General features: G+C 57.7%; 1 protein-coding gene across 1 annotated transcript; it reads right to left on the bottom strand.

The window, feature by feature from the left end:
• Nucleotides 1-1,187: 1,187 nt before the first annotated feature.
• PIWIL2 (piwi like RNA-mediated gene silencing 2) lies at nt 1,188-15,974 on the bottom strand. The gene is made up of 21 exons (XM_053966650.1): nt 15,764-15,974; nt 15,573-15,684; nt 15,098-15,226; nt 14,912-15,022; nt 14,555-14,672; nt 14,356-14,468; nt 14,158-14,247; nt 13,856-13,969; nt 13,561-13,749; nt 13,304-13,388; nt 13,109-13,195; nt 12,875-13,015; nt 12,681-12,794; nt 11,720-11,908; nt 9,993-10,094; nt 9,796-9,915; nt 8,349-8,437; nt 7,978-8,083; nt 6,846-7,099; nt 6,049-6,156; nt 1,188-2,036 (listed from the first exon to the last, which is right to left on the bottom strand). Exons 1-21 carry the CDS (start codon nt 15,972-15,974, stop codon nt 1,880-1,882), a joined length of 2,739 nt encoding a protein of 912 aa, XP_053822625.1. The 3' UTR covers nt 1,188-1,879.
• Between the last annotated feature and the right edge of the window lie 132 nt (nt 15,975-16,106).

The following is a 16,106-nucleotide window of genomic DNA, read 5'->3' as shown; positions in this document are numbered from 1 at the left end:
TCCCACCCGGGACACCCAAAAATCTCACCCAGAACCTCCTAAAAAATCCCACCCGGGACCCCCAAAATTCCCACCCAGGATCCCCTAAAAAAATCCAACCCAAAAACCCCCAAAACCCTGTCTGGGATCCCAAAAATCCCACCCAGGACCCCCTAAAAAAATCCCACCCGGGACACCCAAAAATCTCATGTAGGAGCCCCTAAAAAATCCGACACGGAAACCCCCAAAACCCTGTCTGGGACCCCAAAAATCCCACCCAGGACCCCCTAAAAAAATCCCACCCGGGACACCCAAAATGCCATCCAGGACCCCCCCAAAATCCCTCCCAGGATCCCCAAAATGTCCCAACACCCCTCCTCGGGGTATTGGGACCCCCACAGAGCCCCGCTCACCCCAGAGCACTGAAATCCCCCAAAATCCCACCTGACACCCCCTAAAAAATCTCATTTGGACCCCCAAAAATCCCAATTGTGACCCCTCACTTAAAATCCCACCTGGGGTCCCCCAGAACATCCACTGGGATCACCCCAAAACATCCACCCTGGGGCATGGGGACCCCCCAAAAACCCACCTGGGGGTACTGGGACCCCGTGGAACCCACTGAGGGCACCAAGACCCCCCAGGACCCTTCCAAGGGACCCCCCCAGATCCCCCAACACCCCCCTGGGGGCACCTCCCCAAACTCAGCGCACCCCAAGGACCCTCCAAACACCCCTCAATCCTTTCCCGAGGGGTCACAGCACCAAAAATCCCCTCGGGTGGGGTTGGGGGACCCCAAAGACCCCCCCAAAAAAACCCAGAGGGGTCCAGGGGGGGACAAATCCTGGCAGCCAGAGCCATCCTGGCTCCTCTCCCCGTGCCAAGGACAAGGAAAAAGCAGAGCTGGGATAGAAAATGCTCCTGGGATGGGGTCAGGCAGAGCTGGGGGACCCCCAAAAATCCCAGCCCAGCACCCCCAGGGCCAAGATTTGTTCCTAAATCCCACCCCAGGCTGGGCCACGGCTGCCAAAGTCCGCCGGGATTGGCAAATAAACAGGGATAAATGATTAACCCGGGGCACAAGGTGACAACCCTGGTGGCACTGTGACCCCCCCCAAGGTCCCTGCTCCATCCTGGGATCCCCCAGGAATGAGGGGCAGGATGTGGCCACCAGCACCCCCCCCAAAAAAAATCCACGAGGGAGCAGCTGCCAGCAACGATTTTATTGGAATGAACCAATTTCAGCAAAGAGAAAAATGAGGGAATTCCAACTTGTCTCGAGTTAAGGCAAAAAAAGCACCTAAAATAGGTGAAAACTCCAACCTTTCCCTGGGGTAATGACCTGAATCCACAAAGAATTCTCCTTGGAAAACCAGTGACTCCTCAAGGACGGGAGAACTGGCCAAACTGGAGCTGAAAAAAGCCCAGGAAAAAAAAAAAAAAAAAAAAAAAAAAAAAAAAAACAAAACTTTGAACCTGCATGGAAATGCAAGAAACTGGGGAGGGGGGAAAAAAAAAAAACCCTGAAATCTTTGGGATTTCCATCCAGCACCGGCACAGGGATGAGCTGTGGGAGCAGCAGCACTTTTGGGGCTCGTTAACTCAACCCCCTTTACTGGGAGGGCTGGAAACCAGCAGGAAATTCCTTTTGGGTTCATCCCCACGGGGATTAATTCCCAAATTAAAACCCCACAGCCCCGGGATGCTGCCGCAATCCCCAGCAGCCTCGAAAGCAACGAAGAAAGAATAAATTAAATTAACACCAGAACAGAGAACTGAGGAAGATCCCCCTTGGCACAGGGGGGGCAAAGAGCAGCGGGTGGGGAGCAGAACTCGGGGTGCAATCCCAGTTCAATCCCGCTTTTCCCAGTGCAGTCCCGGATTTCTGGGTCCTGGCAGGTTAAAGGAAGAAGAGCTGCTCGCAGAGGTGGGCGCTGGGCTCGTGGTGCAGGACCTGGCCCGCCAGGAATGCCAACTTGTGGGCGTACTTGCAGGGGGCAGGGACACGGACGGTGCCCGGCCAGTTCCAGTACAGGTGACACAGCTTGAAGGTCAGCCTGGGGACAGGGAGGGAATTGGGATTTGGGATTCTTGGAAAAGGGGATGGAGCCAGGTTCAGGTCCCTCCCAGAACCTGCTCACAGCTGTCCCTGTCCTTGGAGAAATGGGATTTGGGATTCTTGGAAAAGGGGATGGATTCGGGTTCAGATCCCTCCTGGAATCTGCTCACAGCTGTCCCTGTCCTTGGAGAAATGGGATTTGGGATTCCTGGAAAAGGGGATGGATTCGGGTTCAGATCCCTTCTGGAACAGGGAGAAATGGGATTTGGGATTCCCAGGAAAGGGGATGGATTCGGGTTCAGATCCCTCCTGGAACCTGCTCCCAGCTGTCCTTTGTCCTTGGGACAGGGAGGGAATTGGGATTTGGGATTCTTGGAAAAGGGGATGGAGCAAGGTTCAGATCCCTCCTGGAACCTGCTCACAGCTGTCCCTGTCCTTGAGAAATGGGATTTGGGATTCTTGGAAAAGGGGATGGATTCGGGTGCAGATCCCTCCTGGAATCTGCTCCCAGCTGTCCCTGTCCTTGGAGAAATGGGGATTCCCAGGAAAGGGGATGGATTTGGGTCCAGATCCCTTCTGGAACAGGGAGAAATGGGATTTGGGATTCCTGAAAAAGGAGATGGAGCCAGGTCCAGATCCCTCCTGGAACCTGCTCCCAGTTGTCTCTGGAGAAACAGGATTTGGGATTCCCAGGAAAGGGGATGGATTTGGGTCCAGATCCCTCCTGGAACAGGGAGAAATGGGATTTGGGATTCTTGGAAAAGGGGATGGATCCAGGTCCAGATCCCTCCCAGAACCTGCTCCCAGCTGTCCCTGTCCTTGGAGAAATGGGATTTGGGATTCCTGGAAAAGGGGATGGATTCAGGTCCAGATCCCTTCTGGAACAGGGAGAAATGGGATTTGGGATTCTTGGAAAAGGGGATGGATTCGGGTGCAGATCCCTCCTGGAACCTGCTCCCAGCTGTCCCTGTCCTTGGAGAAATGGGGATTCCCAGGAAAGGGGATGGATTTGGGTCCAGATCCCTCCTGGAACAGGGAGAAATGGGATTTGGGATTCCTGAAAAAGGAGATGGAGCCAGGTCCAGATCCCTCCTGGAACCTGCTCCCAGCTGTCCCTTGTCCTTGGGACAGGGAGGGAACTGGGATTTGGGATTCCCAGGAAAGGGGATGGAGGCAGGTCCAGATCCCTCCTGGAACCTGCTCCCAGCTGTCCCTGTCCTTGGAGAAATGGGATTTGGGATTCTTGGAAAAGGGGATGGATTCGGGTGCAGATCCCTCCTGGAATCTGCTCCCAGCTGTCCCTGTCCTTGGAGAAATGGGGATTCCCAGGAAAGGGGATGGATTTGGGTCCAGATCCCTTCTGGAACAGGGAGAAATGGGATTTGGGATTCCTGAAAAAGGAGATGGAGCCAGGTCCAGATCCCTCCTGGAACCTGCTCCCAGCTGGTTTCTGGGGAGAAATGGGATTTGGGATTCCTGGAAAAGGGGATGGATCCAGGTTCAGATCCCTCCTGGAATCTGCTCCCAGCTGTCCTTCTCCTTGGAGAAATGGATTTCCATGAAAGGGGATGGATCCCTCCCAGAACCTGCTCCCAGCTGTCCCAGAAATGGGATTTGGGATTCCTGGGAATGGGGATGGATCCAGGTTCAGGTCCCTCCCAGAACCTGCTCCCAGCTATTTCTTCCAAAGGTTGGGAATGGGGTGAGCCAGGTGTGGGATGTGCCTCATCCACCCCCTCCCAGTTCACCCAGTATGAGCAGCAGGCTCAGCCCAGTGCCCGCACAGGGACCCCAAACTGCTCCAGGGAGTGATTTACCCAAAAACCCCAAATTTGGGGGGGTTTCATTTGGATCCCCACCCTGACACGAGGCTGCTCTTTCTCCTGTGAGACACTGGGGGGGCTCTGGGATTCCTGCCCTTCCCTCTGCAGGATTTTGGGGGGCTGTGGGATACTGGGGGGCTCTGGGACTCCTGTCCTTTCCCTGGATGTTTTGAGGGTCTCTCCCATTCCCTCTGCAATATTTTGGGGTGCGGCAGGATCTCAGGAACTCCAGGATTCCTGCATTTCCCCTGGATGATTCTGAGGCTCTCTCCCCTTCCCTCTGGAATATTTTGGGGCGTTGCAGGATCTCAGGAACTCTGAGTCTCCTGCATTTCCCCTGGATGATTTTGAGGGTCTCTCCCCTTCTCCAGGGAGGATTTCGGGGGACTGTGGGATACTGGGGGGCTCTGGGACTCCTATCCTTTCCCTGGATGATTTTGAGGCTCTCTCCCCTTCCCTCTGGAATATTTTGGGGTGCTGCAGGATCTCAGGAACTCCAGGATTCCTGCATTTCCCCTGGATGATTTTGAGGGTCTCTCCCCTTCCCTCTGTAGGATTTTGGGGTGCTGCAGGATCTCAGGAATTCTGGGCCTGCTGCCCTTTCCCCTGGATGATTTTAAGGGTCTCTTCCCTTCCCCAGGGAGGATTTTGGGGGGCTGTAGGATATTGGGGGGCTCTGAGTCTCCTCTCCTTTCCCCTGGATGATTCTGAGGCTCTCTCCCATTCCCTCTGGAATATTTTGGGGCGTTGCAGGATCTCAGGAACTTTGAGTCTCCTGCCCTTTCCCCTGGATGTTTTGAGGGTCTCTCCCCTTCTCCAGGGAGGATTTTGGGGGGCTGTGGGATACTGGGGGGCTCTGGGCCTGCTGCCCTTTCCCCTGGATGTTTTGAGGATCTCTCCCCTTCCCCAGGCAGGATTTTGGGGGGCTGTAAATGTTAGGGGACTCTGAGTCTCCTCTCCTTTCCCCTGGATGATTCTGAGGCTCTCTCCCCTTCCCTCTGGAATATTTTGGGGTGCTGCAGGATCTCAGGAACTCTGAGTCTCCTGCATTTCCCCCTGGATGATTTTGAGGCTCTCTCCTTCAGGGAGGATTTTGGGGGGCTGTGGAATACTGGGGGGCTCTGGGACTCCTGTCCTTTCCCTGAATGAATTTGAAGGGCTCTCCCATTACATCTGGAATATTTTGGGGTGCTGCAAGATCTCAGGAACTCTGAGTCTCCTGCATTTCCCCTGGATGTTTTGAGGGTCTCTCCCCTTCCCCAGGCAGGATTTTGGGGGGCTGTAGAATGTTGGGGGACTCTGAGTCTCCTCTCTTTTCCCCTGGATGATTCTGAGGCTCTCTCCCCTTCCCTCTGCAATATTTTGGGGGGTGCTGCAGGATCTCAGGAACTCTGAGTCTCCTGCACTTCCCCTGGATGATTTTGAGGCTCTCTCCCCTTCCCTCTGGAATATTTTGGGGTGCTGCAGGATCTCAGGAACTCCAGGATTCCTGCATTTCCTCTGGATATTTTGAGGGTCTCTCCCATTCCCTCTGGAATATTTTGGGGCACTGCAGGATCTCAGGAACTCTGAATCTCCTGCATTTCCCCCTGGATGATTTTGAGGCTCTCTCCTTCAGGAAGGATTTTGGGGGGCTGTGGAATACTGGGGGGCTCTGGGACTCCTGTCCTTTCCCTGAATGATTTTGAGGATCTCTCTCATTCCCTCTGGAATATTTTGGGGTGCTGCAGGATCTCAGGAACTCCAGGATTCCTGCATTTCCCCCTGGATGTTTTGAGGGTCTCTCCCCTTCCCCAGGCAGGATTTTGGGGGGGCTGTAGGAGCCCTACAGGGAATTGGGGGCCTCTGGAATCTTGGGCAGCTGCAGAAATCCCTGCCCTTCCCTCTGCAATAATTTGGGGCGCTGCAGGATCTCAGGAACGCCAGGATTCCTGCATTTCCCCTGGATGATTTTGAGGCTCTCTCCCCTTCTCCAGGGAGGATTTTGGGGGGCTGTGGGATATTGGGGGGCTCTGGGACTCCTGTCCTTTCCCTGGATGATTTTGAGGCTCTCTCCCCTTCCCTCTGGAATATTTTGGGGCGTTGCAGGATCTCAGGAACTCTGAGTCTCCTGCATTTCCCCTGGATGTTTTGAGGCTCTCTCCCCTTCCCCAGGCAGGATTTTGGGGGTCCCAGGACCCCCCTTACCTCTGGAGGTGCTCGGAGCTGAGGTTGGCCGTGTTCCACATGCAGATGTAGCGCGTGGGAACGCTGCAGCCCTGCCGGGTGTGATGGGCCAGCAGGAAGAAATCCTGCCTGCAAGGACACAACAAACCCCCATTTCCATTTTATTCCAGCCCAAAATTAACTTTTTTGCACCTCAGGGTGCTGTGAGCCCCAGACTGGGCTGTTTTTTTCACCCCAGAATGGTGGTTTTGAACCACAAGGGTTTAATTTTTTGCACTCCACAGGGATTTTTTTTGTACCCTGGGGTATTTTTGCCACCATTTTTCTTTCACTCTGGGTTTTTTTTTTTTGCACCCTGGGGTGGGTTTATAGCCATTTTTTTGCACTCGAGGTGTTTTTACACCCCAGAGTACCTTATTTTGTAAAACCAATGAACAATAAAATACCTTATGGCATTTTTACAACCATTTTCTTACAAAATGGGGGGGCTTTTACACACCGTTTTTTACACCTTGGGCTGGATTCTTTCCAACACCTTGGGCTATTTTTACAATTTCTTTGTCACCCTGGGAATTTTTTTGCACCCTGAGGTTCTTTTTGCACCCTGGGCTATTTTTACAACCTTTTTTTTCTGCACCTCGGGGTGCTTTTACAGCCACTTTTTACGCCAAGGATGCGTTTTTCCCACCCTGGGGCACTTTCCCCTCTGGTTTTTTTTACACCCAGGTTATTTTTTCCCCCTGGGGGTGTTTTTTTCTCCTTCCCCAGGGTGTTTTTTACCCCATCCCAGCTCCCCCAGCCCCAGCTCTGCCTCTCACCAGCCCGAGCTGGTGACGCCGTGGTCGATGACGGTGCCCAGGGGAGGGGACACAAACTCCTCTCCTGTCAGGCAGTAGAAGTTGGTGCTCATCTGCTTCTGCACCACGATGACCACGAGGCTGGGCTGGTAATTTTGGAAGGTGTGGAAGCTCTTCTGGAGCTGGGGCACCTCGTACTTGAGCACCGTGTCCAGCTGGGGGTCGGACACCCCATCCCGGTACACCACGATCTTCATGGGCAGGGAGTGGTTCAGCTAGGGGGGGAAAAATGGGGAAAATCAGCTCCTTTTTACCTCCCCTGCCATGCAAGGGATTAGCTGAGGGAGGTGGGAAAATATTCCCCGGTCAGGAGAAGTCTGGGTGTTGGGATGGAGCTGGGAATTGAACCCACAGTGAGTCCCCTGCAGAAATGGGTTTGGGGAGGGAGGTGCTGGAATTAATCACAGAATTCCAAACTGATTTGGGTGGGAAGGAGCCTTAAAATCATCTCATTCCACCCCCTGCCATGGCCAGGGAGAGCTCTCACTATCCCAGGGTGCTCCAAGCTGGCCTTGGACTCTCTTCCAGGGATGAGGCAGCCACAGCTGCTCTGGGAACTCCTTCCCCAGATCCCATCCATCCCTGCCCTCTGGCAGTGGAAGCCATTCCCTGTCCCTCCAGGCCCTCCTGCCCAGCAAATTCCCCATGTCCAGGGCTGTTCCTGCAGCATCCACAGCGGGATGAGGAAATAAAATCAAAGAATCCCGGAATGGTTTGGGTTGGAAGGGACCACAAAGCCCATCTCATCCCACCCCTGCCATGGAGAGGGGACCTTCCACTATCCCAGGCTGGCCTTGGACACTTCCAGGGATGAGGCTTCTCTGGGAAAATCCCAAGAGCTGGGATTTTCCCTGGCCCCTGCCCTGTCTCACGCTGGGGACAAGGGCCAGGCCTCTGGGAGCTGTGACGTGGCACTTCCCCCTGAGCAAACACGTCCCCAAGATAAGGATGAGCTGCCCCAGCTCCACATCCAGTCCAAAGGCTGCCAGGGAGGTTTGCTCCCCTGCACGTATCCAGGCTGGAAGTTTGGGAGGTTTTCCCTTTGTTTTGGGGGAATGTGGAACCACAGGAGGGTGGTTTTGGTCGGCCTCACCTCGTAGAAGCGCTTGAGGGCTTGGGAGAGGCAGAGCCGGAGGCTGTCGGCGATTTCCTGGTGGGGCATCTGGAAAACCACCCTGGAGTACCACCTGGTGAGGATGCTGGGGATGGAACGGGAATGAGGAGCCTGGAGGAACCCCCCCAGCACCAGGCAAAGTCCACCGAGGTCTTGTGCAAGCCCAAAGCGGCCCTGGCTCAGCATTCCCAGCCCCTTCCCGACACTGAGCGCAGCAGCTCGGGGACAGCGGCATCCTCACCCCCTTCCCGGCCAAGGAAAGGGGTTTTGGGGTGGGACATCCTGCAAATTGCCAGGGCAGAGCAGGAAAACTTCCCCCTCCACCCCCCCTTCCCCAGGAAGCCACGTACTGGTTCATGCTGGCCACGAAGCCGATGACAGAGCGCATGCCCTGGCTCCTGCTGTGGTGGATGTCCATGCCCACAACCATCAGCTGCTTCTGGAGACAGGGAAAAAGGTGGGATTTAGGGATAATGTTCATCCCCAGGACCATCAGCTGCTTCTGGAGACAGGGAAAAAGGTGGGATTTAGGGATAATGGCCATGCCCATGACCATCAGCTGCTTCTGGAGACAGGGAAAGAGATGGGATTTAGGGATAATGGCCATGCCCATGACCATCAGCTGCTTCTGGAGAGGGAAGGAGAAGTGGGATTTAGGGATCATCAGCTGCTTCTGGAGAGGGGAACAGAGGTGGGATTTAGGGATAACAGAGCAGGGAAAGGCAGGTGGGATTTAGGGATAATGTTCATGCCCACGACCATCAGCTGCTTCTGGAGACAGGAAAAAAGATGGGATTTAGGGATAATGGCCATGCCCCACAAGCATCAGCTGCTTCTGGAGAGGGAAGGAGAAGTGGGATTTAGGGATAATGGCCATGCCCAGGACCATCAGCTGCTTCTGGAGACAGGAAAAAAGATGGGATTTAGGGATAATGGCCATGCCCCACAAGCATCAGCTGCTTCTGGAGACAGGGAAAAAGGTGGGATTTAGGGATAATGGCCATGCCCACAAGCATCAGCTGCTTCTGGAGAGGAAAGGAGAAGTGGGATTTAGGGATAATGGCCATGCCCACAAGCATCAGCTGCTTCTGGAGACAGGGAAAGAGATGGGATTTAGGGATAATGGCCATGCCCAGGACCATCAGCTGCTTCTGGAGACAGGGAAAAAGGTGGGATTTAGGGATAATAGCCATGCCCACAACCATCAGCTGCTTCTGGAGAGGGAAGGAGAAGTGGGATTTAGGGATAATGGCCATGCCCACAACCATCAGCTGCTTCTGGAGACAGGGAAAGAGATGGGATTTAGGGATAATGGCCATGCCCCACAACCATCAGCTGTTTCTGGAGAGTGGAACAGAGGTGGGATTTAGGGATAATGTTCATGCCCAGGACCATCAGCTGCTTCTGGAGACAGGGAAAAAGGTGGGATTTACGGATAATGGCCATGCCCCACAACCATCAGCTGCTTCTGGAGAGTGGAACAGAGGTGGGATTTAGGGATAACGGAGCAGGGAAAGGCAGGTGGGATTTAGGGATATTAGCCATGCCAACAACCCTCAGCTGCTTCTGGAAGGGGCAAAAGCAGCCAGGGTGGGATTTAGGGATAAGTCAGACACCTCCAGGCTTGGATCCCTCCAGCTCCAAGGGACTCATGTGCACCCAAGAGAAGCCAACCCCGACTCTCCAGCTGGTTCATCCATCCTGTGCCCGCACTAATCCAACTCCTCCACAAGAATCCAACCCCTCCAGAGCTTCCAGGCTCATCCCAGGCCTCTTCCCGGGGTTTTCCTGCCTTACCAGTGGGATATCAACCCCCCAGAGCTGCCCGCCCAGCTTGCAGTTCATCTGCAGCAGAACTTTCTGCACCACGCTCCTGATCTTGCCAGGATGGCCCGTGAGGGACTGGGCGTTGATGACCTGTGGAGAGGGAAAAGACAGGGGAAAGTGAGGCTGGAGACAGCCACGGATTCCTGGGAATGGGGGTCCCAGCCCACCTGGGAGGGCACGGGGGTCTGCACACAGCAAAGCTTCTTGATGGCCCCGTAGACGTCGTCCCGGCCACCAGGGATGATGCACAGGAGCAGCTGCACCTTTTCCTGAGGGGAATAATGGAATTGCTCAGCTTGGGAAAGCCCTCCTGGATCACTGAGCCAAACCTAAGGTCACCAATAATCCACGAGCCCGAGTGCCACATCCACACCTCCAGGGATGGGGAGTCCACCGCCTCCCTGGGCAGCCCATTCCTGTGTTTGACCACCCTTTCCACGAAAAAATTCCTCCTGGTGTCTAACCTGAGCCTCCCCTGGCACAGCTTGAGGCCGTTCCCTCTTGCCCTGTCCTCTGTTCCCAACCCCCACCTGACTCCACGCTCCTGTCATGGATTTTTAGGGAAAAATAAGATCCCCTTGAGCCTCTTCTTCTGCAGGTTGAGACCCCCTGGGTGCTTCCCAAAGCTCCCCAGGGATGTTCCTGATCCTCACCCACCTTCCCAAAGAGGAAGAACCTGACATGGGCTCTCATCCCACCTTCCCAAAGATCCCCAGGAATGTCCCTGCTCCTCACCCGCCTTCCCAAAGATCCCCAGGGATGTTCCTGATCCTCACCCACCTTCCCAAAGAGGAAGAACCTGACATGGGATCCCAATCCCACCTTCCCAGGGATCCCCAGGGATGTTCCTGATCCTCACCCACCTTCCCAAAGAGGAAGAACCTGACATGGGGTCTCATCCCACCTTCCCAGGGATCCCCAGGAATGTCCCTGCTCCTCACCCGCCTTCCCAAAGATCCCCAGGGATGTTCCTGATCCTCACCCACCTTCCCAAAGAGGAAGAACCTGACATGGGCTCCCAATCCCACCTTCCCAGGGATGTCCCTGCTCCTCACCTGGCTTCCCAAAGAGGAAGGACCTGACATGGGCTCTCATCCCACCTTCCCAGTGATCCCCAGCAATGGCCCTGCTCCTCACCCGCCTTCCCAAAGATCCCCAGGAATGTCCCTGCTCCTCACCCGCCTTCCCAAAGAGGAAGAACCTGACATGGGATCCCAATCCCACCTTCCCAGTGATCCCCAGGGATGTTCCTGATCCTCACCCACCTTCCCAAAGAGGAAGAACCTGACATGGGCTCCCAATCCCACCTTCCCAGGGATGTCCCTGCTCCTCACCCGCCTTCCCAAAGAGGAAGAACCTGACATGGGATCCCAATCCCACCTTCCCAGGGATCCCCAGGGATGTCCCTGCTCCTCACCCGCCTTCCCAAAGATCCCCAGGAATGTTCCTGCTCCTCACCCACCTTCCCAAAGAGGAAGAACCTGACATGGGATCCCAATCCCACCTTCCCAGTGATCCCCAGGGATGTTCCTGATCCTCACCCACCTTCCCAAAGAGGAAGAACCTGACATGGGCTCCCAATCCCACCTTCCCAGGGATGTCCCTGCTCCTCACCCGCCTTCCCAAAGAGGAAGAACCTGACATGGGATCCCAATCCCACCTTCCCAGGGATCCCCAGGGATGTCCCTGCTCCTCACCCGCCTTCCCAAAGATCCCCAGGAATGTTCCTGCTCCTCACCCACCTTCCCAAAGAGGAAGAACCTGACATGGGATCCCAATCCCACCTTCCCAGTGATCCCCAGGGATGTTCCTGATCCTCACCCACCTTCCCAAAGAGGAAGAACCTGACATGGGCTCCCAATCCCACCTTCCCAGGGATGTCCCTGCTCCTCACCTGGCTTCCCAAAGAGCTCTGGATGGCCCTGACGTAGGTCTCGATGCGGTCGTCCCGCAGCTCCTGCACCGTGGGCTGTCCCACCTGCATTCCCATGGCCCCACAGCTGCTCCTCACGGCTGCCAGCAGGTCCTTGGCCACGTGCTGCAGCCGCTTGGGATAGATCAGGAGCCAGGAACTGATGGAGATCTGGGAGAAAAGCCAGGACAGGCCGTGGTTTGGGGGTGTTTCTGCAGCTCCCAGTCCATGCAGCACATTCCTGTTTGGGAGAGGAGAAACCTACGGAGCACAGAGGGAAATCTGGGAGAGGAAAACTGGGCCTAGAGGAACCTGGAGCACAGCAGGGACTTTGAGAGAGGGAAAGTGGCCCAAGAGGAACCTGGAGCACAGCAGGGAGTTTGGGAGAGAGAAATCTGGGAGAGGGAATTTAGCCCAAGAGGAACCTGGAGCACAGAGGGGAGTTTGGGAGAGGGAAAGTGGCCCAAGAGAAATCTGGAGCACAGAGGGGAATTTGGGAGAGGGAAAGTGGCCCAAGAGAAATCTGCAGCACAGAGGGGAATTTGGGAAAGGGAAAGTGGCCCAAGAGGAACCTGCAGCACAAAGGAGAATTTGGGAGAGGGAAAGTGGCCCAAAAGAAATCTGGAGCACAGAGGGGAATTTGGGAGAGGGAATTTGGCCCAAGAGGAACCTGCAGCACAAAGGAGAATTTGGGAAAGTGGCCCACGAGAAATTTGGATTGAATTCCATCCAATTCCTGCATGTGAAAGGCTCCCTCCACGCTGGGATGAGGTGGGAAAGCAGACACCACAGCCACATACCTCCAACTCCTTCGGAAAAACAGGCTGGAGCGCAAATCCAACATAAACAAGGGAAGGGTTCGTGCTGGAAGCGGCTCAGCCGGAATGCCAGCGCTCAGGAAAACCCATCCCAGCTCTCCCAAGCAGGCCAGGCTGCTGCTCACCACGGCGATGGGCACCTCCTTCGTCACCTCGCGGTGCCAGCCCAGCTCCTCGGCGGGGAGGAAGGAGCGGTGCCGGAGGTTGATCCGCTCCACGGGCAGGATGTGACCCTGGGTCTGGGCAGAGCGGGAATCTCCGGAGCTGCCTCCACTGCCTCGGGGGCCGGGGGGAAGGCCGGGAGCCCCGCAGCCCTTACCCTGTAGATATCCGTGTCCAGGACCAGCCCCCAGCGCTCCAGCTCCCGGGAAGCGTCCGGGGTGTCCCGGATGCGGCGCAGGAGGCCGGTGAGGCGCTGGTAGTGCTGCTGGGGACTCTGGATCATCTCCCACATCACCTCCTGCACCGGCAACGCCCAGCGGTGAGGGAGGGCTTGGGGGTCCCTCCCAAACCCTCGGGAAAGCCGGGAGCGGGGCATGAGATGGGCTCTGACCTTCAGCACCCGGCTGTTCTTGCGGAGGTCGGAGAGCCCGGTGAGGAAGGTGAGCTCTGGCACGAGCAGCACCATCTTCAGCTGGCGCTGCAGGGAGGGACAAGCACCGTCAGCATTCCAGGGGCTGGGAATACCTGCTCTCCCCAGAGGCTGCAGGAGGCCAGAGCAGCCCGTGGATCTCCGTGCCCGGCTCACCCTCCCCGCTGGTATCTGTTTCTCCTTGGGCTTGTGGATGAGCAGGGGCTGGTCCAGTTCTCTGATGGTGATCCCGTGGGTCTTGCTGGAAAAGCAGCATGGTCACACAACCCTGGGATCTCGGTTTGGAACGGATCTCACAGAACAGCCAGCCCCAAACCCCCGCCGTGGGCAGCGAAACCTCCCTGCTCCCACCCCCACAACTCGGATCAGCGCCCTGCCCGTTCCCACGGGATGCTCCAGCACCTCCTCCTCACCTGTAGTAGTCCACGAAGGTGACCTCCTGCCCGCTGGCCAGGGTGAAAGTGTCCTTGGGGGTCTTGTCCCAGTCGATGTCATCCACGCGGTAGGTGCGGTTGTTGTAGCGCGTCATGACCACGCTCCCCACCAGCTGCTTGGTGCACTCGTCCTGGAACGTCCTCTGGCTCTGGGAGTGGATGGTTTGCCTGGGAAAAAGAGGAGAGGCACGGCATGCTCCCCCCTCTGTGCCACCCCACCTTCGGCAGCACCCTCGTCCCCCTGGGCTTTGGGGGCTTTTGCTGCTTTTCTCACATCACGCTCAGCACGGACTCGCTGCGGATGATCTTGTGGATGGCGTCCACCATGAGGAAGAGCCCCCCGTCCTTCCTCCCGATGCTGACGGCGTATCCCGGCCAGATATGGAGGCTGCGTCCAGAGGGAAAGAGGCCTGGGTTAACCCGGAGCAGCCAAGGAACTCCCAGAACTCACGGGATTCATTTCCCAGCTCCCGACTTCTCCAAACAGCCACTCCAAAGTCAGGCTGACCTGGGAACACTCCCCAGTTTCCAGGGAAACAGGGATGATCCTGTGGGAAGGAAGGTGCCAGCACCCACCTGTATTTCTGTAGGGTGGTGGCCTGGGCAGGCTCAAAGAAATTTCTCCCAACCAGGCTCATATTTAAGATTTTCATCACTCTAAGGAAGGAAAAGCAGGAAAAGTAGGACTGGATGAGGACTGACAGGAAGGAGGAGGAAAGGGGTCTCCTCCCTGGAGCTCCAGGAGGGTCTCCTTGGTCCCTCACCTGCGGAAACACCACGTTGTAAAAGGGGATGCAGAGATCCGAGCTGGGCTCCAGGATTTTGGTCATCTGGATGCTGATGAAGATCTCCTCCCCGTCGCTGTTCCTCTGAGCCTTCAGGCTGACCTTTGGCAGGGCCAGAGGGGTTCTCCCACCCAAAACAGGGGCACCCCTGTACCCCCAAACCGGGGGAGACCCCCCCTACCCCTTACCTTGGGGATCTGGATGGGCAGGAAGAGGATGGAGCCGTCGAAGGCCATCACGTCCCCGGTCACGGCGCGCTGCTCCTTCAGCATGGCAAAGCGGGCAGCCTTGCACTCCACCTCGGGGCTGGGGGCACACAGGGGGGCTTTCCTCCCTTCTCTGCCTCCCCCAGACCCCCAAAACCCCCCCCGTGAAGGCAAAAACCCAGAGCTCTCTGATGTGCCGGGGCCGCTCCACCTCTTGGCAGCTGGGACAGCAGGAGGGACACACAGGACTCTGCCAACCTCGAGGGGCTGTGGGGGACCCTCGAGGGGCTGTGGGGGACCCTCGAGGGGCTGTGGGGGACCCCGGCCCCCCGTGATCACCTGAAGGTCACGTGGTACTGGTAGACAGCTTCGTTCTGGCAGTGGATCTTGACAAAGTTCAGCCCCACGGGGACCGTGGCTCCCTTCGCCGCCGCCTTCGTCCCCTGCGTCCTGCGAGGGACGGGGGCTCAGCAGCGACCCAGCAGCACCCGGACCCCCAAACGCGGGGCTGGGGCCAGCACTTACGGCCTGGCAGCAGCTGAGGGGCTCTCCGGGGTGGGCACGGGCGTCGGGCAGGGCTGCGGGCTGGGCGGGCACGGGGCGGCTCCTCCAGGCTGGGTGGGCAGCGCGCCCCCTCTGCCTTTCCACAGGATCCTGCGTTCCCCAAGGGGGGCTGCGGTCAGCCCTGGCACACGCTGGGGACACACTGGGGGTGGCCTGGCTGCAAACCCCCAGCGACGAGCCCGACCCCCCCCCCCCCGAAATCCCCCTACTCCTGCCCCACTGCAGCCCGGGGGCTCAAAACACCCGAGGTTTGGGATAAAGGGATAGGAGGGACAGGGGAAGACAGAGGGAATAAGGGAACAGGGCGGACATATGGGGCAGGGGGAGACAGAGGGGAGAAGGAACGGGGGCGGGACACAGACGGAGGGACGAGAAGGATGGATGGAGCACCCAGAGGAGGGTGGGCACTGAGGGTTTAGGGGTGTGGGGGACTCACTGCCCACGCGTGGGGAGCGCCGCCAGCGCTGCCCCCTTGTCCTCCTCCTTCTCCTGCTGCTGCACGGGGCCGGGCGGAGCCGCAGCCTTCCTATCGCCAGTGCCGCCCCGGCCTGCGGGAGCAGGGCCACCGTGAGCGGGGGAGCGGGGCTCGCCTGGCCGCCTGCACCCCCCCTCACCACCGGCACCTACCGAGGGGCCTCTCCACAGGCCGCTCACCCAGGCCCAGCCCGCGGAACAGCGCGGGGAACGGCGACGACGCGGCTCGGGGCTGGGCGGGGCCGGGCGAGGGCAGGCGAGGGGAGAAGGCCACGAGCCCGCGGAGCCCGCGGAGCCCCCTCGCCGCGGGCAGGGCGGGCCCGGGCCCGGGCCTGGGCGGGCGGAAGGGCCGCGGCGGGTCCATGGCCGCCCCGTCGAGGCGCGCCCGGAGCCGCGGCCACGCCGCCGCCGCCGCCCCGAGCGCACGCGCGGCCCCGCCCACGCGCGGACGCGGCGCTGATTGGGCGGCGCCGAGGACACGCCCACGCGGCGGCGC

The sequence above is a fragment of the Vidua chalybeata genome, chromosome 28, assembly GCF_026979565.1.
Source record: "Vidua chalybeata isolate OUT-0048 chromosome 28, bVidCha1 merged haplotype, whole genome shotgun sequence".
Taxonomy (NCBI): Eukaryota; Metazoa; Chordata; class Aves; order Passeriformes; family Viduidae; genus Vidua; species Vidua chalybeata.
The sequence above is the reverse complement of the archived record's forward strand: the minus strand, read 5'-3'. Positions and strand labels throughout refer to the sequence as shown.

Bases quoted from the DNA above. Each gene is read 5' to 3' on its own strand.
- PIWIL2 (XM_053966650.1), bottom strand. From the start codon at position 15,974: ATGGACCCGCCGCGGCCCTTCCGCCCGCCCAGGCCCGGGCCCGGGCCC. The intron at 15,685-15,763 runs GTAGGTGCCGGT...CTGCTCCCGCAG, and splicing joins GCCTGTGGAGAGGCCCCTCG to GCCGGGGCGGCACTGGCGAT. The intron at 11,909-12,680 runs GTGAGCAGCAGC...CTTTTCTCCCAG, and splicing joins AGGAGGTGCCCATCGCCGTG to ATCTCCATCAGTTCCTGGCT.